Source organism: Camelus ferus, chromosome 31, assembly GCF_009834535.1.
Source record: "Camelus ferus isolate YT-003-E chromosome 31, BCGSAC_Cfer_1.0, whole genome shotgun sequence".
In the NCBI taxonomy this organism is placed as follows: domain Eukaryota; kingdom Metazoa; phylum Chordata; class Mammalia; order Artiodactyla; family Camelidae; genus Camelus; species Camelus ferus.
The window spans coordinates 7,658,136-7,680,658 of NC_045726.1; the positions used below are offsets into that span (position 1 = coordinate 7,658,136).

The 22,523-nt window shown below is 44.6% G+C and overlaps 1 protein-coding gene across 1 annotated transcript; it reads right to left on the reverse strand.

Moving 5' to 3' along the window:
* Positions 1–4,784: 4,784 nt before the first annotated feature.
* Positions 4,785–22,040, reverse strand: DEFB135 (defensin beta 135). The gene is made up of 2 exons (XM_032470835.1): positions 21,941–22,040; positions 4,785–4,954 (listed from the first exon to the last, which is right to left on the reverse strand). The coding sequence occupies exons 1-2, from the start codon at positions 22,038–22,040 to the stop codon at positions 4,785–4,787; spliced, it is 270 nt and encodes an 89-aa protein (XP_032326726.1).
* Between the last annotated feature and the right edge of the window lie 483 nt (positions 22,041–22,523).

Genomic DNA, 22,523 nt, shown 5'->3' on the forward strand with positions numbered 1-22,523 from the left:
AGTGCTGTGTGGGCTCAGTGCTCCCTGAGATCTGCAGAACAGTGGCCCTGGTGGCTCTGCTGTTATGTCACAGTGGGCCTTTTGGGATGGCTTCCACCTTTGTCGTGGAATGTGTTTTGAGTTTAAAAAAAAAAGAATGAAAGAAAGAAAAAAGTATGTGATGTGGCATGGAATTACGTTTTGTTAAGGGGAAAGAGATTTGCTCCTGGAGCTGGTGGTTTCTAGATGGGGGAAAAAAAATAAGGGACAAACTAATACAGACACAGAAAGTTGTGGAAAGTTTGGAGAAAGAGAGCCCTAAAAAAGGAGTTCTGTGCGTGGCTGGGCTGATCATAGATTAAACTTAATTAGGTAAATGGATGTTGTTATTAAAAGTGGGCTGGTGCAGAACTAGATTTGGTGCCTCCCTGTTCAGAGGACAAGTTTACTTAGGGTACTTCTGATAACAGATTGTGTGGAATTTTTTGTTATTTTTGACAAACTTCCTATCGAGTTTTAATTAAAGTTCTTTTGACTTCAGCTAACTTTGGGAGGCTTCCAAGGGCCCCTGCGACATTCCAGAGAAAAATATTTCACTAGGATTGGCTGGTGTGTTGAATTGCATGGGAAGCACTGTCCAATGGGTGATAAGCCCCCTCGGGTTATACCATATGGATAAATGTTAATATGGACATTCTAGAAATTATATAAAGTTTCTGAAATTTAGGTATGTCCTGGTATAATGAATAATTATCATTCATAATTCTAGTTGTTATCTTAGAATGTTGTGTGTCACAACACCTTGATGAAGCCCTTTTATCAAAAGCATTGTAATCAGACCTTTTGCATGGCTTTTGGGGTCTTTGGTCATTCATAGATGATTAGTGATGCTTGGCAGGACTGCTGCATCTTCAGAAGGAATCGTCGGGGACTTTTTGACAAGGGCACTTTCTTTGAAATCATGTTGCTGAGCTGGTGGGGTACTTAAGAAGCCTAATGAAAACTCTGATTTCATAAAACTGTTAGTAAGAGGGATGGATGGCACTGGATTGAGTGAACTGATGGATATGGTTATAATCGGTTATCTGAAGTATTACTGGCTTTTAAGCTATGTTTTCTAATTGAACTATTTATCAAGTGTTTGTCTCCCTTTGTAGATTGTCCTCAAAGTTTAGGATAGAAAGAGAATTCTCTAACGAAGTTGTCACAGTGCGTAACTACACATGGTGCATAGCAATGCTTGCTCTAAGTCTATTGCTAAAAGCACGCATATGATGCCTGTGTGACAACCAGGTACAAGTAATAAAATGTACACCCTGTAAAATGTTTCCCCGTTAAAACACGTACCTCTGGGCCTGTTCATGACGGCTGACTTGTTTTCCCCCCACGTGGATAACGAGGCAAACAGAAAGGAGGCCAACACCAAGGGGCATGATCTGAACTGGGGGCAGGACCTACTGTCACAGCACTGGGGACAGATATTTTGATCATCAGTGTTTTCTATTGAAAGACTTGTAATCAAAAGGGAAATGATGGAAAAATCTGCACGTACTGAGAAATGGGGAAGTCACCCATTCTCCTTGCTCGGCCCAGCAATAAACCTTTCCCTGCTCTAAACTCTGACGTTTCAGTGTTTTGGCACCTCACTGTGCCTCAGTGCATGAACTTGCGTTCGTTCGATAACAGAATGTTTCTAGGAATTTATTCATTTCTTCTGAGTTATCCAGTTTGTTGGCATATAATTGTTTAAAATGGTCTCATGATACTATGTATTTCTGTGGTATTAGTTATAATGTCTTCTCTTTCATTTCTGATTTTATTTAGTCTTCTCCAGAGAAGACCTACATGGCCCACGGGTACATGAAAAGATCCACAGCATCACTAACCATCAGGGAAATGCAAACCAGACCCACCGTGAGGTATCACCTCACACCTATTAGAATGAATATTACCAAAAAGATACGAAATAACAAGTGCTGGCAAGGATGTGGAGAAAAGGGAATCTTTGTGCAGTGTTGGTGGGAATGTAACTTGACACAACCACTATGGAAAACAGTATAGAGGTTCCTTAAAAAATTAAAAATAGATCTATCATGTGGTCCAGCAATTCCACTTCTGAGTATTTATTGGAAGAAAACAAAGACGCTAATTCAAAAATACATATGCACCTCTATGTTTATTGCAGCATTATTTACAATGGCCAAGATATGTTAACAACCTAAGTGTCCATTGATGAATGAATGGATAAAGAAAATGTGGCATGTATATACAATGAGATATTAGTTGGGCATAAAAAAAAATCTTGTCAGTTGCAACAACAAAGATGGACCTCAAGGGCATTGTAAGTGGAATGAGTCAGAGAAAGACAGATATTATGTAATCTCTCTAACATGCAATCTTAAAAAAAAATTTCATGGATACAGAAAGCAGATTGGTGGTTGCAAGAGGTGAAAGGGATGAGGGAGGTGGGAGAAACTAGTGCACTGGGGTTTTTTGTTTGTTTGTTTAAATAAATTAATTTTTTAAAATAAGACTATAAAAAGGACTCTGTGAGACCTGAGATCATAAGTAGCATTGATTTGATGCTTAGGTGATGAAAAAGTACAGGAGTAAATTGACCCTATCTCAGTATGGATCAGAGCACAAGGCGGGCTCAGAGAAGCCTATGGGAATGTGGCAGCCTTTTTTTTTTTTGTGCCCAGAGAATACTGAAGGACATCAGTGTGGCTGGGACAACGACAACGCCAGTGGGAACTACAAAGGGAAGATTCCACCTTCCAATCAAATTTCCAGTAGCAGACACGCAAAGAGGAAAAGCATGAAGGAATTTATGGGGAAGTCACGTAAGACACATCCAAGGTCTCTCAGCAGTAAAGGGGTGATTTGGCGTAAACAAGATGAGGAAGCTCAACCCAGTACAATCGTAAGTCCCCTGGCATTCAGAAGCCTGATTAAATTCCTGTATCACAGATGGCTACTAAGTTAGAAGGATGAAGTCCAGCCTATTCCATAAGCGCACATGAGCGAAATGAGCAAACAACTGTACACACTAAAGAGAAGGGGGGTGGGAGGGGGCAGGGGAGGGTCCCTGTTTATTGGTTGCAGCAGGTAAGGAAGAAACCACCTGTACCACTCACTCTCCCCACCTGAGCAAGAACTCGCACGTGAACAGCGGGAATGATGTTAACGACGCTGAAAGATGACCTGGCTGTGCTTACAATCAATCTCCTTTGTCCTTTTCTTAGAAGAGTCAAAAGAATCTAGTTCAGTCTTAGGATGTAATATGCACGGGAGGGTACTTCACCCACCCCAGCAGTGTTTGTTTAAAGCTCTGAACTTTGATAGTGCTCCCTCCCGGGAGTCTGTCCATCAGAGGCAAATCTAGTCTTCGCCTCCCCATCATATTGAGAGCACCGCTTTGCTCATTGACTTAATTCCTCCTAAAAACCTAATCAAAAAAGGAGGGACGGGGGTGAATCATTATTAACTTGAGTGAGTGATCTTGCTTAGGCTAATGAAATGTAATGATTCTTAAGAGCTGAAACACTTTTATGTCCTGGCCATACTAAGCAGCAAAAAATGTCTAGAACTTGTGCCTTGTAGACTGCAACATACTCCATATTTAAACTTAAATATTTTCAATACGAATTTCACTTTATTACTTCCAATGTCAAATAATGAGTGTTCCTTACAAGGTTCCCAAGTAGAAAAAGGTAGACAATCCAATAGAAAAATGGATGAAAGGCTTGAACAGGACACCACCAAAAAAAAAAAAAAAAAAAAAAAAAAAAGGATATCTAATGGCTAATGAACAAGTGAGAAGGAACTCGGACTCGGACTCGGCTTCATTAGCCATCAGTGAAAAGCAAATTAAACCTCCAGACACTGTTACTACATACCTCCCACAATGCGGGGGAAGGGCGGAAAATACCAGTTGTGGAAAAGGCTATAAAGCAGCAAGGACTCTCAGACACTGTGGGTGGAAATGGAAACTGGTACAACCAATTCGAGAAACAGTTTGGCAATATCTACTGAAACTGAGCGTAGGCATAGCCTACGACAGGCACTTCCACTCCTGGGTGTATACCCACAGAAATTCTTGCGTTTAAGCCTCAAAAAACATGCCCAAGAATGTTCATCACAGCACTATTTAAAAGTGCCAAAAACTGAAAGCTACACAAATGACCGTCTACATTAGAATGCTCAAATAAATCGCGGTCTAGTCCCCCATGTGATGCTATACAACATTGAAAATAAAATGATAAATTGCCATCCTATCAAACAATAGGAATAAATGTCATTGAAAGCAACGTAGATTAGAAGGAGCCAGACGCAAAGGAGTACCTACTGTATGATTCCATTTTTATGAAGTTCACAAACAGGTACCAGGACTTAATGCTGTTAGAAGTCAGGCTGGGGACTGTCTTTTGTGGAGTCGTTAACTGTTGGTGACTGGGATATTATTATACTGTTCTTTTTTTTGTCTGGGTGTAGGTTACAGGAATGTGTTAAACTTGTGAAATTCATTAAGGTGCTCACGTATGATTTGTACACTTTTATGGTTGTATGTTATACTTCCAAAAAGTTTTTAGGAAAATTTTAATAGGAATAAATCAACAAAAAGAAAAATACTGAAGACAGGGAATTTAACTAAGAGATTGTTTCCGTGAGAGAGGCAATGAACGCCTCTAAATAAAAACACAGCAGACACAGAAGCATTGATGGGCCAAAGCCATTGTTTTAATGGGATTGCGCATCTCAGAAGGTCCCCGGAGGAGGTCAGCAGGGACCTCAGATACTCACAACTATTCCCCAAGCTGTAAAGGCATATACTTTTTATGCACGCAGCACAGAAGTGACGTGTCACACAAAATGTGATATATTTCACCGCTTGAACATTTTCCCTTGCAAAGACCCTTCATTCGCCAGCATGTATTAAAGAAGTTTCTTATGTACGCATTCGGTCCACTTCTAACTGCCAACAAAAACAGAAGTGAATGCACATCGCTTGCAGGGTCATAAAGCCAGGGCTACATTAGATTGAAGGCTATACTTTACAAGTTTTTAATAGGAAATTGGACAGGATCCCAAGACCCCACTCGTGTTAGGGCTGGACACCCCCTTTTTCTGTTCTTGTTTACTAGAGACCCTGTGATAAGTCAGTAGATCCCATGGTCCCCACTCACATGAACTATTCAGCTAGGTGCAGTTAACAAGGCCCTACAGATCCACCTGGGACTATTTGCTATGAAAAAAAAAAAAAAACATTTAGACCTCAGAGTAGACCCAGGAGTCTGCCATGGCCCCGTGCATGCAGGGTCTAGTAGCAAGGCAGTTTGAGCTCATCAGAGGGTCAGCCTGAAGAAGGAAAGGTCACTGGTACAGAATTACAGAGGCCCGTGGCCCAGCCCTGTCTTCCCAATAGCATCCTGTTCGACTTTTTGCCCCAAGCCTTAGTCTGCCTGGGCTTAATCGCAGGGTGCTTGGAAGCATCCCGTGGGATAAGAAGTGTGAAACGGTTAGAAATACCTGAAATATGCATCTAAATCAATTGCTAGTGTGTTTCCTAACCTTAAGGCCTGGGTGCCTCTGGAAGCCAAGGGGGTGGGGAAGAGAAGTAGGAAGTCACTTTTAGCGGGTAAGGGTAGCTCTGTGGCACCCAACTGAATTACCCACTCTGTGTCTCTCCACCCAGCAGGCCCACAGGCCTTTGAGGTGTGAGAGTAATCTCAGTGGTATGACCAAAGGCCCTTGGCAAGTAAATTTGCCTTTCATGTGCCCATTGGCCCTCGGGCACCTCTCTGGGGACAAAGGAGTCCAAGTGGAGACAGTGCGTCCAGAGGTCCTGCTGCCAGGACAGCAGCAGAAATATAGTCCTCATCTGCCTTTTGGTTTGGTTTTTGTTTTTGTTTTTGTTTTTGTTTTTAGAGTTTTTCAGTAGAGCTTAATATAAAGACCAGATAATTTTACCCATCCTCATGTAAAAATACGGCATACATTTACATTCCTGATCAGAAATAAAGGTTTTAAATCAAAGATGAGCCTAAAGAGTTTTAGTATAAATCTGAGTTTTAATATCAGAGCTGCTTTAACAACATGGTAATTAAGCTTTTGCAATCAAATCTGAGCTCTCAAAATTGTAATCGCTCTTGTTCTTATTTATTTTTTAACATTTTTTTAATTGAGTTATAGTCATTTTACAATGTTGTGTCAAATTCCAGTGTAGAGCACAATTTTTCAGTTATACACGAACATACATATATTCGTTGTCACATTTTTTTTTTCGCTGTGAGCTACCACATCTGCCTTTTGAACGCTTCACCTTTGGCCCTTAAGTCGTACCTTTAGCATATGAAGCTTGAGGGCAAAGGGTAAAAGCTTTCCGCAGATTTCAGCAAACGATGAGCAAAACGGTTTTTGATAATCTCCACTTTAGTGACTTAAGTGGACCCTCCTCAGGATTATCAAGTTGCTGGCTCCCATCCAGAGGACATAAACTAGCCCCTCAAGCTGGCCTCCATAGGCTCCCATCATACCAAGGTTGACACGCTTGGACCACTAGGTCTGTGTGCTGAGTCTGCTCAGCATCCTATTTGCCTTGGTTTCCAAATATGTGAAAAAGTCACCCAGATAACTGACTCTGGGCTGCAAGTTCTAAGAGTCCTAAAGGAGCAGCCCCCCGCCCACCCCCAAATCCCACCTGTTCTCTAAAGGTCTTGTGCTTTTGCTTGGCCCCACTTCCGCTAATACCATCCGTCCAACTTTCCCCTCAAACTTCACAGGCTCCCCAGACCAAAACCCAGGACTGGTTTCTTCTTTGAAATTATGATGTGTCCTGAGCCTGTGGTCTCCATTCCCTGGAACAGCCCAGAGCTTCCATCTCTGCTTACATCCCTCCTTTGTCAACGTCCTTCATCCCAGTCCAGCTCCCTTCTCACTCTTGTAGGACCGCACACTCTCTCTCCCTTAACTGCTCATAATTCCGCAGGAAGGGGATTCTGTTTTACCTGGTGGAACACAGGAGAGCAAGACAAGGACCGCCAGGACCACGAGTAAGCTCTTCATGGCTGAACCAATCAGCAGAGAGGCCGCTGAGAGACGGGACAGTCCCTGTATATGTAGCTCTCAGGACGCGGGGAGCTGCAGGGCCAGTGGACCTTTCAGAAACAGGAGCGCCTACATGCTCCACTGAGCCGTCCAGCCAACGGGAGGGCTGGCTCTGCACGTGACACCTCACCATTAAAATACACTTCTTGAGTGCCACTTGCAAACAGAATTCCCACTGTGGAAACAGCCCTAATGTAGGCCCTGACTGACTGATAGGATGCTGTGGGCGTCTTTGTACCTTCAGTGTACCTCCACTGAACAAATGCCTGCAGCGTGCGGAGACCTGTACGGCCACCTTAGAGGGCTGACAAAGAATTTTCAGTAGTTGTTTTCCGGCTCTCACACTGAAGAAAGAAAAGAAAGAAAGAAAGAAAGAAAGAAAGAAAGAAAGAAAGAAAGAAGAAAGAAAGAAAGAAGGAAAGAAGGAAAGAAGGAAAGAAGGAAAGAAGGAAAGAAGGAAAGAAGGAAAGAAAGAAAGAAAGAAAGAAAGAAATGCCAGGTAGATATCATTCTCTCGATTTAAAAAGCAAAGCACATGAAGGACAGATGGAATAAATGACAAGTTCACACAAATCATAAATGAGAGCTACACAACTTAACACGTCTCTTGTCTGCAGAAGAATTAAAGGACGGCCAGCCCGGTTCTGGTGTAGCTGCGATCTGTTTAGGGAAATTAGAGCCTCCCAAAGAGCGTGGGCAAAGCCTTTTGACACCATCAACACGCGTCTTAGGGCGCCCCGCAGAACACGTGCTGGACGGCATGGGACCTACAGAGAATTCGTGCTGAAACTCTTGCTTTGAGGGACTGAAGGTCAAGTGCGCTTGACGGCTTACAAAGTGTTTGGAGCTTTACAGAGCCTCTCTCTGATGTTGCATAAAGGACACAAAACCCAGAATCAGACAACCTGAGTTCGGATCTGGACTCAGCGTGATGAGCTTTCAGTCAGGCACTGGCCTTGCCTCTCCAAACATCAGTTTTCTCCCCTGTAAAATGGGCTGTACTCCATCGGTGCCACTTACTACAAAGACTGGTCATGAAACCAAGTGAGGCCTCCGTATGTGTTTGTGCCCACGTCTAATTTTGTCCTTCCTATGAGGACACAGTCGTACTGGGTGAGGGCCCATCCTAGTGACTTCGTTTTAGGTCAGGACTTCACCATCTTTGGGGGGAACAACTTTAACCCAGACCAAACATTAACCTTTCATCTCCCTGGGTAACATCTATGAGCCAAATGACATCACAGCAAAACTTTTTTTTTTTTTCTGGAGCATAAACTGTTTTTCTTTCTCCTTCTATCACACTGCACAGAAGAAAAGCCATGCACAGAAGTGCTTCTACGCCTGGGCTTCTGGAAGCCGCTAGAGATCACACAATCCTGCAAGCAGGCGGGGTTCAGAGACAGGCCATTGCTTCCACGTCTCCTAGGCAACTTCGGGTGCTGTTTGCCGTCCCTGCCCACCCACAGCCCATCCTGCTTTCAGCAGATGATTAGGGTTTCTAGTTCAGAAAAAAACAGAGGTCCAAGGGTTTGCAATCATTTACCTTTGGGCTACCCACTCAGTAAGCAAGCAGATACCTATTAATATATATTTCTTTTTCTCTTTCCTTTCTCTTTCAGAGGAATAAGTGTCAGTTCTCCTTCCGAGTCTTAATTCTTCCAGCCATGCTCCCAGCTCATTCTCACTCATCTCTTAAGTTACATTGCTTTGTCATTAATCCCCTCTAACAAAAAGGTTTTTAAGTAAAATATATAACCCATATACAAAAAACCCACAAAGCGAATGTAGAGCCTCACAAATTATTATAAAGTTAACCCTGTAGTAAACACCACCCAGATTATGAAACACAACTTTGCAGCCACCCAGAAACCCCTCCACACCCCACCATCTCAGTCATCACCCACCCCTGCCAAGTTACCACAGCCCTGACTTTTAATGTGATCATGTCCCTGAGTTTCTTTCTATCAACCCACTGAGCATTCTTACAACTTCTAAAATTTCATCTTGCTCATTTTTCACCTGATACATCTTTTGGTCTCTTCTTGTCTATGTGTTCTCCCTCTTGCTTGCTTACAATGTGTCTCTTGAATAACCTAGGATGTTGGAGCTGCAGATTTGTCCCCAACCTGGACTTTGCTCACCGTGTCCTCACTCACAGTGAAGTCTCACTTGTACCTCAGTCCGCATCTTTCCTGAAAATTGGCAACAGGATCCAGAGGCTGGATCAGACTCGGGTTCAATCCCTTTAGCAGAAGTTTTCTTGTGTCTTTTCATCAAAATCTCACAATATCTGGTTGTGTCCCTTTCCGTGCTCGCGGTAAGCAGCTTCAAGCCAGCTGACGTGGGAATATTCCAACCCCACAATGATTGTTTTTCATCACTAATCAGTATGTTGTGATGCTTGTAAATAAACCTCATGAGCCAGGCTTATGTGACTGTGGACCGTGGGGAACAGATGTGCTCTGGGGCAGTGGGAAACCAGGAGACAGACCCTGGACTCTGGCAAACGCACTTGTGTGAAGACCTGAGGCCGACCACTCTTGTTACATGTTGGCATTACCTCTCCCCCCCCCAGCACCCGCATAGGCGTTGCTTACACAGCATCACTTCCTCACGAACACTTCTCTGCGGACACGACCTGCTGGGCAACATTTCAGGGTAAGAGATGAGCCAGGAGAGGTGTTGCCCACTGAGCTGATTGAACAGTTGGGGAAAAAAAAAGCCTTCTAACCTCCTTAACTCTAATCTTGCCCCTAAACCCATCCCGCCCAGAACTGCTCAGTAGATCATCCAGAAGACAAGCCGGACCTTACCACTGCCGTCTACGCCTTCAGCAGTGCCTCTGTGACACATTCAGTCCACATTCGTTACAGTGTCACTCGTGGCCCTTGTAACTTGGCTCTGCCTCCCTCTCCAGCCTCATCTGTCACCACACCCCATGTTCTAGTGACACATAAATGTGTGTGCACACCTGCACACCCCACACTTTCCATAGCCCTGGACCCTGATCTTGTGGATCTATTGATTTTTTTTTCCTGGAGCCATCTTTCTTACACTCCCTGGGTAACTCCTACTTACCCTTAAAGATTCTTCTCTGGGGCATCGTCTCCAGGAATCCTTCCCCACTTCCCTCAAAGCTCAGTTTGGTGCCCCGAGTTTCTGTAGCATCCTGTACATAAAACTACTGTAGCTTCTACCTCATTATATTAAAATGATAACCTTATGACCCAAGCAACTGTGAGGGCAAGAATCTTTCCTATTCCCCATGTCCCTGGAACCCAGCACAGGGCCTGGCAGAGGGTGTCACTAATGTTGGTCACCTGGACCTGGACTGAAGCTCCCTCTTTTCCTGCCCTCTGGGGCTCCCTGCTTCCCTGCCTCATGCTGGATTTCTCCCCCACACCTACGTGATCCCGGCCCTTCCGCATCCTTCCGCATTGGGTCTGTGCCTCGCTTCTTACAGGTGTGGTCCGAGTGAGGACAGTGCGGGCTGATGGTCTGCTATGGTTATAAGTAAGGCTGAGTGTTTGTCACGTGCCAGACTCACAGAGCAGCCTTTCTCCCATCCCCTCACAGAAATCCATGGAGGTAGGGATAGTCCAGTTTGCTACAATTATGCTAAGAAATTTGAGGAGGGGGAAGAGACTTAAATGCCCAAAGGGAAAAAAAATCATATTCTAGAAGCAACTTGGCAGAAGCTGCAGAAGAAAGCGAACTAGCCCTGGGGACTTCTGGGCACCAGTCCCAGGGGCATCAGGGCATCTGGATTTGAAAGACGGCGCCGAGAACTTTCTTCCCCGTGTGGGGCCAGGACCAGTTCCAAGCCAGTGTCTCCTCACAGAATGTCCTAAGACTCCAAACGTAATCAAATCTCGCTAAAGGCAACAAATGGGTTCATCTGATTACACAGTCCCCTGCAGGCAGAGGTGCCTCTTGGTCGCTTGGGACAACCAGATCCCACTGTCTGCTCTGACCCTCTCCAGGCCCAGAGGGTCGTTTCTTTCTTGGCCTCCTGTCAGAGTAGCTGTCACATGTAACCAGCAGGGTTTTCCTGCTTGAGTTTGGGCTTGGGTTTGAGTCTGAGGTTCTCTCTCAGAGCTTCAAACTACCATCTTCAACCTCAAAGTCCTGCCCCCACATGCAGTTAGAGGAACATGGTGAAAGGCTGGAGGGTTCTGGACCAGGCCCTAGAAGTGCCAAGATTTATGTCAAGCTTTGCCAGTAATCGGAGGAGCTCTTGTGCTCAGGCCATTCGTCCCTCTGGTATGAAGCCCCCCAGTTGCTAAGGAGAGGGCAGCCATGTACTCTTACCCTCTAACTTCCATGGATCCTCCCATCAGCTCTGTACGGCAGAATGCGTCATCATCCCAACTGCCCATCCCAGCTTGAAGCAAAGGGCTCCCCATCTTCTATGGGAAGCTCGAGGATCTGGGATCCCTCCATCAGACATGAGAGGCTACCTCCTCGCAGTGACTCTCATCTTCCTCTTGACACGTGTGCCTCCGGCTAAGGGGGTGGGTGTGAGTTAAGCTGGCTGAGGGGACTGTGTCCCAGGCCTTCCCCAGGGCTGACTTCTCCAAGGATTCTCTAGGGATGAGCTGGATGTGGGGACAGAGATCCTGCAGGAGGAGGCTGGTCTAGGCAAACGCATCTCTAAACCTTGTGACCCTGCAGCTCTGTTGTGAAACGTTGGACTTCTGGTCAGAGCCTCGGGCATATTCCTCTCCACTCCCAGGTTCCGGAACCCCGGAGATCAACCAGAGAAGTTGAGGGGGAGGAGCTCTGCGCATCCACGGGTATCTTCTGGGATTCGTGGGATGGGGGAGCATTTTCAGTCCCAGGGATTTTCACTGTACTCTAGCAAACAGAATCTCTTCCAACTTGATTTTGTGTAAAGAATTCATTATAACATGAATACAGTGAGCATTAGCAATGCAGTCCATGAAGGCAGACTGCACATCACAAAAGAGAACAATCAATCACAGTTGTAATGACATGATGATCCTGTTGTTGAAAGAGGGACCGAATCCCTGGAGGGCGCCTGGCAGAGCAGGACCCTCAGAAGACACACCTGGGAAAGCTACTTCTTGAGCATCTGTACCTGCCCCTTATCTAAAATTTTTCCAATGAGGAAGCTGCATGCCTGCTAGAACAACCAGAGTTTCAGTTATTCCCATCAGGGTCAGGGACGTGGAGGCCGAAGAGTTGTCGGAGAAGGGAGAAAATTGGCAGAGAAACCGAAGTTCTGTAAGTCTTACTGAAGAACCACACTGCATCAGGGACGGGCAGCTTGCCACAGTCCCTCCTGTTCCTTTCCCATCCCACTCCCCTCACAATCCATCTGACTCACAGGATAATACAGACAAGGCCACAGCGTTCCCCCACTCAGCTTTCCACTCTTCCTGATACAAAAAGGAAGAAGAAGAAAAGAACTGACAATTGCCAAGAGCTCACAGTCCTGGTGTTTCCTACTTGTCGTCTCCATTTATCTCCACAGTAACCTCATAAAGAGGTACGCTTATTTTCATTTTAAAGATGAGTGGGCCCAAATTCAGAGAAATTAGGGAACTTATCCAATATTATAAAACTCAATCAGCAGAGCCCAGTGGCCAACCCAGATCACCCAGAAGCCAAGGTCTGTGTTCTTTCCACTGTGCCACGTGGCCTGCCTTTACACTGGTAGAGAAGTTTTGGAATCCAAAAGAGAAACCATTCTCTCTCATTTGTTCCCACTTGGAGCCCTAAGTTTAAGTTGTATTCCGAGTGAATCTTCTTAAAGCTGTCCCACCGAATGAGGCTTGATTTCCACGACGCTCCTGGAAGTTGAGCTCTGGCATGGAGCATCTCTCATGCAAGGTTTATGGCTTCTTTACTTTTTTTTTTTTTTTTTTTGGTCTTTTTTTTTTAACTATTTCCCTGTCTTGAAAAATCTTCTTTTGTCCCTGGGTAGATTGCATACCCTGTAATACATCGCTCTAACAGAAGGTCAGCATGTATAGCAGACACTAATGGCAAGTCATCAATAAGAATTTGTATCTTGGAGTCGAGTCGCCTTGGTTCAAATCACAGCTCATCCAGTTGCATCTTGTCTCCCCGAGCATCAGTTTCCTCAACTACAAAGTACGGAGGAAAATATACCTACCACATAATAATATGAAAAGGGGAAAACTAGAATGAACACTATGGTTTAGATTTAAATTGGCATATCAGTAGGCATTAGAAGTTAAAAAGTGGTGGGCTTGCGTGTGTACAGTGTATGTGTGCACTTACGGACATATGAATATGTAGACGTGTTTCCGCTCAGACCTCCAAGAGAACCTGGAAGAGGAGCGCCCTAGTAGTAATGAGCTTATCTAGGACCCAGATCGTGGCTTCTAAATGCCAGTCTCCATCAAACAGAACCAGAGGTCCTTGGACAGGTGGCTGATTTCAAGTCTGGGTGAGAGAAAGAAGATAAGCCTGGAGAAATGTGCCAGAAAGCAAGGAAGTGCTCAAAGAATGATAGAGACATGTCAAAAGGAAACAAAGACTAGTGTGAAAGGATTTCCACTGGCCAAATCGGGGATGATGTAAGCATCAAAATAATGAAACTAGTGTATTGAACCCTACTGGATAAAATAGTAATCCATGAGTACAATGCTCACATACGTACAGACGGACAAAGAAAAACTTCCTGGCAATAGGATGTCAGCTAGTAAATGTAAAAAGAATAGTGAAATTTTTTTAATTACCACTTAGTAACCATTATGTAGTAACTGATGCAAGAAACATCAATGAACTCTTAAGCTAGTGAGTAAAACTGGAATGAGAACCCATATTTTCCATGGCCACAGAGGGAATCTTTCTTCCCCCACAAAGGATCTATTACTTACAAGAGGAAAAAAAGTAACTTTACAGCAGAAAACCTGTAAGACAAAAACCTTAACGAGGGATTAAAGTTTATACCGCTAGTGATGGGACAGATCACCTGAGAGCGTGAAGAACACAACCTTACTGCTGTGATACGCTGGCGAAATACACACACACCATCAGGTCTCATCCTGAAGAAAATTCAGACAAACCCAAATTGAGGGACATTCTACAAAATGATTGAAACTCTAATTTGAAAAGAGATATGCACCCCAATGCTCACAGCAGCACTATTTACAATAGCCAAGACATGGAAACAACCTAAATGTTCATTGACAGATGACTGGATAAAGAAGTTGTGGTATATTTATACAATGGAATACTACTCAGCCATAAAAAAAGAATAAAATAATGCCATTTGCAGCAACATGGATGGACCTGGAGATCATCATTCTAAGTGAAGTAACCCAGAAAGAGAAAGAAAAATACCATATCACTTATGTGGAATCTAAAAAAGGAAGATACTAAGTTATTTACAAAACAGAGACAGACAGGCAGAAAAGAAACTTATGGTAACTGGGGGTAAAGGGGGTAGGAAGGGATAAATTGGGAGTTCAAGATTTGCAGATACTAACTACTATATGTATATAAAGTAGATAAACAAGTTTCTTCTGCACAGCACAGGGAATTATTTTCAATATCTTGTAAGCCTATATGAAAAAGAATATGAAAAGGAATATATATATGATTGAATCACTATGCTGTATACTGGAAATTAACACAAAATTGTAAACCAACTATACTTCAATTAAGAAAATTTTAATACTTGCACTGTGATAATTATATTTATTTAAATATACCCTAAATGTTTTCAGGTATAGAATTATTTCTTGACTTGCTCTTCTGTCCATCATTCTAATTTTGGTATATGTGTTGCTGAAGCAAGCACTGTCCATCCCTCTATTTATACACAAGAACCATACTGTGCTAAGTATTGTCATTTGGTTATCTGTTCACACCTTCCCCTGCTTCAAGACTTCTTTGCCTTTTGCCTAGATTACTGCAGTTGGACCAAACTGGACTAACTCCATGCTGTCTCCCCTACATCCATCCTGCAGCCCATGGGTCAGAATCATTTCAGCTTTCAAGTCTCATTATTTAAGAAATACATTTCATAAGGCTACGGCTTCCAGACAGTGATTCCTCTGATGGGTCTGGACAGAGACAAATAAAAACCTTCTGGAAAGGATTCACCATTCTAAATGCCAGTAAGAACATTTGTGAGTCATGGTTGGAGGGTGGTCAGAATATCAACATGACATGGATGACGTTGAGGGGTTCAGGGCTTCCATGGAGGAAGTCGCTGCAGGGGTGGTGGAAACAGCAGAACTAGAATTAGACATGGAGACTGAAGATGGGGCTGAACTGCCATCTCGGGATGACGCTTGAATGGATGAGGGGCTGCTTCTTGTAGATGCGCAAAGAAAGTAGTTTCCTGAGACGGAATCCACTCCTGGTGAAGACTCTGTGAAGGTTGTCGGAATGACAACACAGGATTTGGAATATGACAGAAGCTTGGTTGACACAGAGCAGCAGCCGAGTCTGAGAAGGTGGACTCCAATCCTGAAGGAGGTTCTTCCATGGGAAACAGATTGTCAAACAGCGCTACCCGCACAGAGAGATCCTTCACGAAAGGAGAGCCAGTTGATGCAGCAAACTTCATTGTTATCTTATTTTAAGAAATTGCCACGGCCACCCCCAAACTTCAGCAACCCTCACCCTGATCAACCAGCAGCCTTCAACATCAAGGCAAGACCCTTCACCAGCAAAAAGATTAAGACTTGCTAAGGACTCAGATGAGGTTTAGCATTTTTTAGCAATAAAGGAGTTTTTAATGAAGGTATGTACATTGTTTTTTGGATATAACACTATTGAACACTTAATAGACAACAGTATTGTGTAAATATAACTTTTGTACGTACTGGGAATCCAAAAAAAAATTGCGTGACTTGTTTACTGCGACATTCGCTTTATTGTGGGGGTCTGCAAGCAAACCCATCATCCTTCCAAGGTCTGCCTCTATAAGGTAACATACCCACAGGTTCCCGGGGTTAGGATGTGGGCATCACTGGAACCACCACAAACACCATTAAGAAAGCAAAGACACAGAGCGGAGAAAGAAACTTGCTGCACACGTAACAAACAAAACACACCAAGGACTTGTAAAGGAAAATGTGGAGAATGTCTACCACTTATTTTTAACAGACAAACCAACAGAGAAAAATGGGCAAATGACATGAATAGACGCTTATCAGAAGAGAAAATCCAAATGAGCAGTGAATATATGAAAACAGATTTGTAATCAGGGAAGTCAAATAATTCAGCCATGAGGTGCCACCGGGTACCTCTCGAGTTGTCTAATGCGTCACGTTCTGACCGTTCCAGGCAGAGGGGAGGATGTGGCATAACCACAGCTCTGATGCGCTGCTGGCGGATGTCTGAATTAGTAAAAAGTACTTTGGCAAACAGTTTGGCATTTAGACGAGTTGAAGTTATGCACACCCTGTGACTCAGTAGTTCAACTCCTAGGTGTCTGTCTTCCAGAAAGCCAGCCTGTGTGCCCAGAATCCAGCCACACATGTACCCAGAGCAGCACGCTTTGTGATCACTGGGCACAACCCAGATACTTGTCAGCAATCGTCAGTACATGAAGTGAGATAAAAGCTCAGTGCTGCACACAGAAACACAATAAACCTTAAAAACACAATAAAGAAGGAATCCAGCCACAAATAACACATTTATGGCTGGCATTTATAGATCAGTCAAAAACAGCCAAATTAGGGGGGAGGGTATAGCCCAAGGGGTAGAGCGCAAGCTTGATGTGCACGAGGTCCCAGGTCCAATCCCCAGTACCTCCTCCAAATAGAAATCAATGAACAAACCCAATTACCACCTGCTCATAAAACAGAAAACAGCCAAATTAAAATGCACCCGTTTGGTGATGTGTTTTAAAGGGAAAACTACAAAGCGAAGCAAGGAAGTGATGAGGGTCCAGTACAGAACAGTGAGTCCCTCTGTGAGGAGGGAGCGGGCTGCGGTCACTTAATGGCGCACTGCGACCTTCGTGGTGCTGGAGAACGTGTTTTCTTGATCTGAGCGGTGGTTACACGTGTTTGCTATATGTTCTGTCACTAAGCTACGCATATGATTTGTTCTTTTTCTTTATGTGTATTAAATGTCTTTTATCAACAACTTAGTTTAAAAGCTTAAAAATAAAAACCATGGCAGAAAATAAAGAGTGAATCCCTGCACCCAGGAACTCTCTGACTAGTGATGGAGGCAGGCCCCTCAACACAGCGATCCCTCGGGGCAGCGTAGGACCCAGAGTGGGTGGTTCTTTTCTTGAAGGTGGAGATACTGAGGAGGGCATGAGAATTCTGGAGAACTGAGATGAAAGAAGACAGTACCGATGGAGCAACACTAAAGGGAAGAGGATGAAGCCATGTGTGTCCCCTGCCAGCTTTGCCCAACAAGACCTCAGGCAGAAGGTGGGCATGCTCAGCACCCTTAGGAGAAGCTCCTGCCTGAAGGTTGGAACGGTGATTTAACCAGGACATGAGTGGGTGGAGAGGAAAAGGTCTGTCCTGAACACATACTGATCTCCAAACACTGATCTCCAAACACATTTTAGAATACTATATATATATATATATTCCTTTTGCAGAACTGTGTAGTAGGAGGGACTCAGGAGTATTAGAAAACGTTGAGTTCATACCTCCCATATTCCCTAGTGCACAACTGAATAACTTAAAATACATGGAGGACAGAGCTCCCCACTGACTATGAAGAGAGCTGAATGTCTGATGCCAGCACAGCCAATAGCGTGATTCTTTACGCAAGCCCGTTCACCAGTCTGAGCCTTGTTTTCGCCATTTGTATAAGAATGAGGGGTCCGCACTGAGACCGTGCTCTGTCTGTGATAGCGGATGGTCAGGGTATGACCTGGACATGATGGGCAGGAGTCAAATGCCCAATGCAGGGCATATATCTGGGGGGAAATATAATTCAAAAAGACGCATGCACCCCAATGCTCACAGCAGCACTGTTTTATGGTATTTTATGGTAGCCAAGACATGGAAACAACCTAAATGTCCATCGACAGATGACTGGCTAAAGAAGATGTGGTATATCTACACAATGGAATACTACTCAGCCATAAAAAAGAATAAAATAATACCATTTGCAGCAACACATATGGATCTGGAGATCATCATTCTAAGTGAAGCCAGAAAGAGAAAGAAAAATGCCATATGATAGCACTTATATGTGGAATCTAAAAAAAAAAGACAAATGAACTTATTTACAAAACAGAAACAGACTCCCAGACATAGAGGACAAACTCATGGTTACCCGGGAGTAAAAGGAGTAGAAAGGGATAAATTGGGAGTTTGAAATTTGCAGATACTAACTACTGTATCTAAAATAGATAAACCAGAAGTTTCTTCTGTACAGCACAGGGAACTATTTCCAATATCTTGTAGTAACCTATAATGAAAAAGAATATGAAAACAAATATATGTATGTATATGTATGACTGAAACATAATGCTGTACACCAGAAATTAATGCAACATTGTAAACTGACTATACTTCAATAAAAACAGAATGCAAATTTTTAAAATGCCCAGTGCAGGGTCTCGTGGGAGCCTTTCCGGGGTCACACAGGGGAGTCATCAGCCGTGATGGAGCCCTGACCTACGTGCTTCTAGTCCGCTGGCCCACCAGCCCTCTCCCGTTCCCTTTTCCACCTAGAGCAGTGCTCGCAACAATACACACCATAAATTTCCCCAGTGATTTTTTTTAATTGGAGTGTAGTCAGTTTATAATGTATTAATTTCTGGTGTACAGCATAGTGATTCTGTTTTATATATATATATTCCTTTTCATATTCTTTTTCATTATAGGCTGTTACAAGGCATTGAATAGTGTTCCCTCTGCTACAGAAGGACCTTGCTGTTTATCTTATAGACAGCAGTGTGCATCTGCAAATCCCAAACTCCCAGTTGCTCCCTCCCCGCCCCCAGCGATGTTTTGCGTTCACTAGGAAGTCTCTTTGAGAGGGTCTGTAAAAGAGAAGGGAACGCAGCCATAACGGTGGAATTTAACAGAATGAGGAGGGCGAGGAGGACTGACAGGAGGAGGAGGAGGAAATCTATACCAGAATGAGCACAATGCATTTCATAGGTTTCATCTCGTTTCACCCTCCAAAAAAACCTCTTACAAGGCACTTTTTTGAAACGAGGAAACTGAAGCTCAGAGATGCTAAATAATTTATCCAAGGGTCTGTGACTGCAAAATGGAGCATAACCACTAAAACCATGATCTGTGGCGACTTTACATACTTGGAACCCTACTGATGTTGGTCACTCGGGTACAAGCCTGCCTCAGGGGCAAGAATAAAACCTCAGTTCCTGTCCTCTCAGCTCTTGGCCCCCCACCATCACTCCTCGGAGGCAGACCTGATGACCCTGCCCCGGAGCTGTGTCCTCATAGCTCCAGGGAAGCACTGTTCCACTCCACGCCCAGCACTGCCATGCCACCCCGAACACAGCAGCGGGCTGGCTCTTTCTGTGAGAGCCCAGGAAAGGGTCCTAACCCACCAACTCCAAAAAGAGAGCCTTCCCCAGGACCCTCCAGGCTCCCAGATTCCAGCCACCATCGTCCACCAGCCATTTGGCAAACAAAGCCCCTCAGTGAACTTTTCTGGGGGAGAGACTCCCTGTAGCACGTGCTTATGGAAGAGACAGTGGCACAGAATGGCCCGGGGGCTTTTTCCTCTAACACTGAAGAAGCCTGTCTCCCTTGGGTGTCCTTCCAGATAGAATGAGGCTAGTGTCCAGCCCCACCCAGCCTCGCCCAGCGCTATAAAGGAGCCAGCCGGGCAGCCACCCCGGGGAGTGCCAGCTCTGGGCCCTCCTCGACATGAGGCTCTGTGTCCTTAGGCTGCTCTGCCTCCTGGTGACCTCACTGCCTGCAGGTAAGAAGATGAACACAGGTCTGACCGTGAAAATGGGGGTCCTCCCAGGACTGAGGCACTTGAAACCCGTGCAGGTGTGCAAGCCCAGCAGGGGGACCCCAACATCAGATAAACCAGCAGGCTAGGGAGGAGATGCGGGTCAGTGGTCTTCAGCGCCCCCGCTCCTCAGTGGCTACCGCTCTAAAGTCTGCCCCAGCTTGAGAGCAAGGAGCCGGCCTCACCACGCGCACAGGATCACTGTCCAGCCATCCAAGTTCCCGTCTCCCCTCTTCCTCCGATTAGCCCTGGACTTGGCCCTCACCGAAGTGTAACAGCCAGGGGAGGGTGGCGTGGAGAAGGAAAACTTCGAGCTAAGAAGCCATTCACCTAGGAAGAAAGGACAGCGCTAGGCTCTCCCCCAGCCTCTTGAAGACTGATTTTTCTTTGTCATATTTGTTTTTCTCCTGCAGGGAGTGAATTGCTTGGAAACGATGGAGTGGAAGTCCGCACTTGCCAAGCAGTGGGCGGCAAGTGCTTCTTCGGCTGTCGGGTGGGGTGGCGGTGGGTGGCATTCTGTCACAATATATTGTCTTGTTGCATAAAATTGAAGAAAAACCTTCCCCCTCAGGTGTACGAACCATGACCCTCACCTCATGGGTCCAATTAAAAGAATGCCCAGATGGCTAAAGGGACACGCTCTCCAGACTGTGTGTAAGGGTGGTTAATGAGCTGTAGGTAGCAGATGTGCCGGATGTGGACCCACTTCCTGGTAAAATTCCAGAAAGTTTTTTTAAAGGGGCGTTTTGGCAAAATGCATCTCCGATTCTATTTTCTGCCCTCCAATCTCCAATCGGTAATTCCTATTTCCAACTCAGATTCCATTGATCAATATATGACCACAGGCCCCAGGACATAGGACACACGCTGAGCCTCATATAACAGTAGCTTCACACATGCCAGTCCCACTTTTAAGTCGTTTGCATATATTCAGTCACTTAATCCTCACAAGAAAATCTATTGTTTCTCCCATTTTGCAGGTGAAGAAAGTTTTCCAAAGTCACACAAATAGTAAGAGTGAGTTAGCCCTGGATTTGAACCCAGACAGTCTTGATCCCGTGTCTACACTGTTAAACTAGCACCTCTCAATTGCCAAGTAGAGGGATCTAGGTGGATGTGTGTTTTATGGAAGTGTAGTTGAGTTACAGTGTTGTGTTGGTTTCAGGTGTACAGCAAAGTGATTCAGTTACACATACACACATGTTCTTTTCAGATTCTTTTCCATTCTAGGTTATAACAAGATACTGAATATAGTTCCCTGTGCTCTGCAGTAGGATTTGGTTTTTATTTTATATACCGTAGTGTATATCTGTTAATCCCAAACTCCTAATTTATTCCTCTTCCCTTCCCCTTTGTTAACTCTAAGTTTGTTTTCTGTGTCTGTGAGTTTGTTTCTGGTTTGTAAATAAGTTCGTTTGTATCAGGGTTTTTTTTTTTTTAGATTTCACATATAAGTGATATCATATGATATTTGTCTTTCCCTGTCTTACTTTGCTTAGTATGATCATCTCTAGGTCCAACCATGTTGCTGCAAACAACATTATTTCATTCTTTTTTGTGGCTGAGTAGTAGTCCACTGTAGAAATATACCACACCTCTTTTATCCAGTCATCTGTTGATAGACATTTAGGTTGCTTCCCTGTCTTAGATATTATAAATAGTGCTGCTGTGAACTTTGGGGTGCATGTATCTTTTTGAATTAGAATTTTCATCTCTTCTGGATATATACCCAGGAGTGGGATGGCTGGGTCACATGGCAACTCTATCCAGTTTTTTAAGGAACCTCCATACTGTTTTCCACAGTGGCTACACTAATTTACATTCCCACCAGTAGTGTAGGAGGGTTCCCTTTTCTCCACACCCTCTCCAGCATTTGTCATTTGTGGACTTTTTAATGACAGCCATTCTGACTGGCATGAGGTGGCATCACTACCTTGGTGCTGTTGGCGAGCTGACTGGTCCTCGGGCCACGGATTACTTCGGGACCGTGATCCAGCCCCGTGGCCCATGAGGGCTCCATTGTTCATGGCCATATCCCAAACCTAGTCTACAAGGCCCACATCATTCTAGGGCTTTCCCCTGAAGTTTGGACATGTCCAGGGTTACTGTCTATTACTGGAGACCAAGCGGCCTGAATGATACCGAGAGCTCTTACTGACACCTCATCATACAGCGGGTTGAGGATCAGACGAGGTAATGTGTGGGGTTATGGGTGGAACATACCAGGCACTGTGTCATCTGGCTTAAATCTTCTGGCATCCGGTTAGGTAGGTTCCAGAGCATAAAGGGGAGGGTCGTGCTACCCTCGGGAAAAGGCGTTGAACACAGCAGCATCCTGACCCCTGACTCTCACACATCTTGAAGCAGGACAGACATCCACACATGCAAAGGAAAAGCCGCGCTCGGGCACAGAATCAGTCCCTGCCTCCTGCCGAAAACACCAGCTTCCTATAAAATTCTTTTCCCAGGATCAACGTAGAGGTTTGAAGTTTAGGCTGTGTATTGGCTTCCTGGGT

Bases quoted from the DNA above. Each gene is read 5' to 3' on its own strand.
- DEFB135 (XM_032470835.1), bottom strand. From the start codon at position 22,040: ATGGCCATGAACAATGGAGCCCTCATGGGCCACGGGGCTGGATCACGG. The intron at 4,955-21,940 runs GTAGTGATGCCA...TTTTGTTGGCAG, and splicing joins AGCTCGCCAACAGCACCAAG to TTAGAAGTGGACCGAATGCG.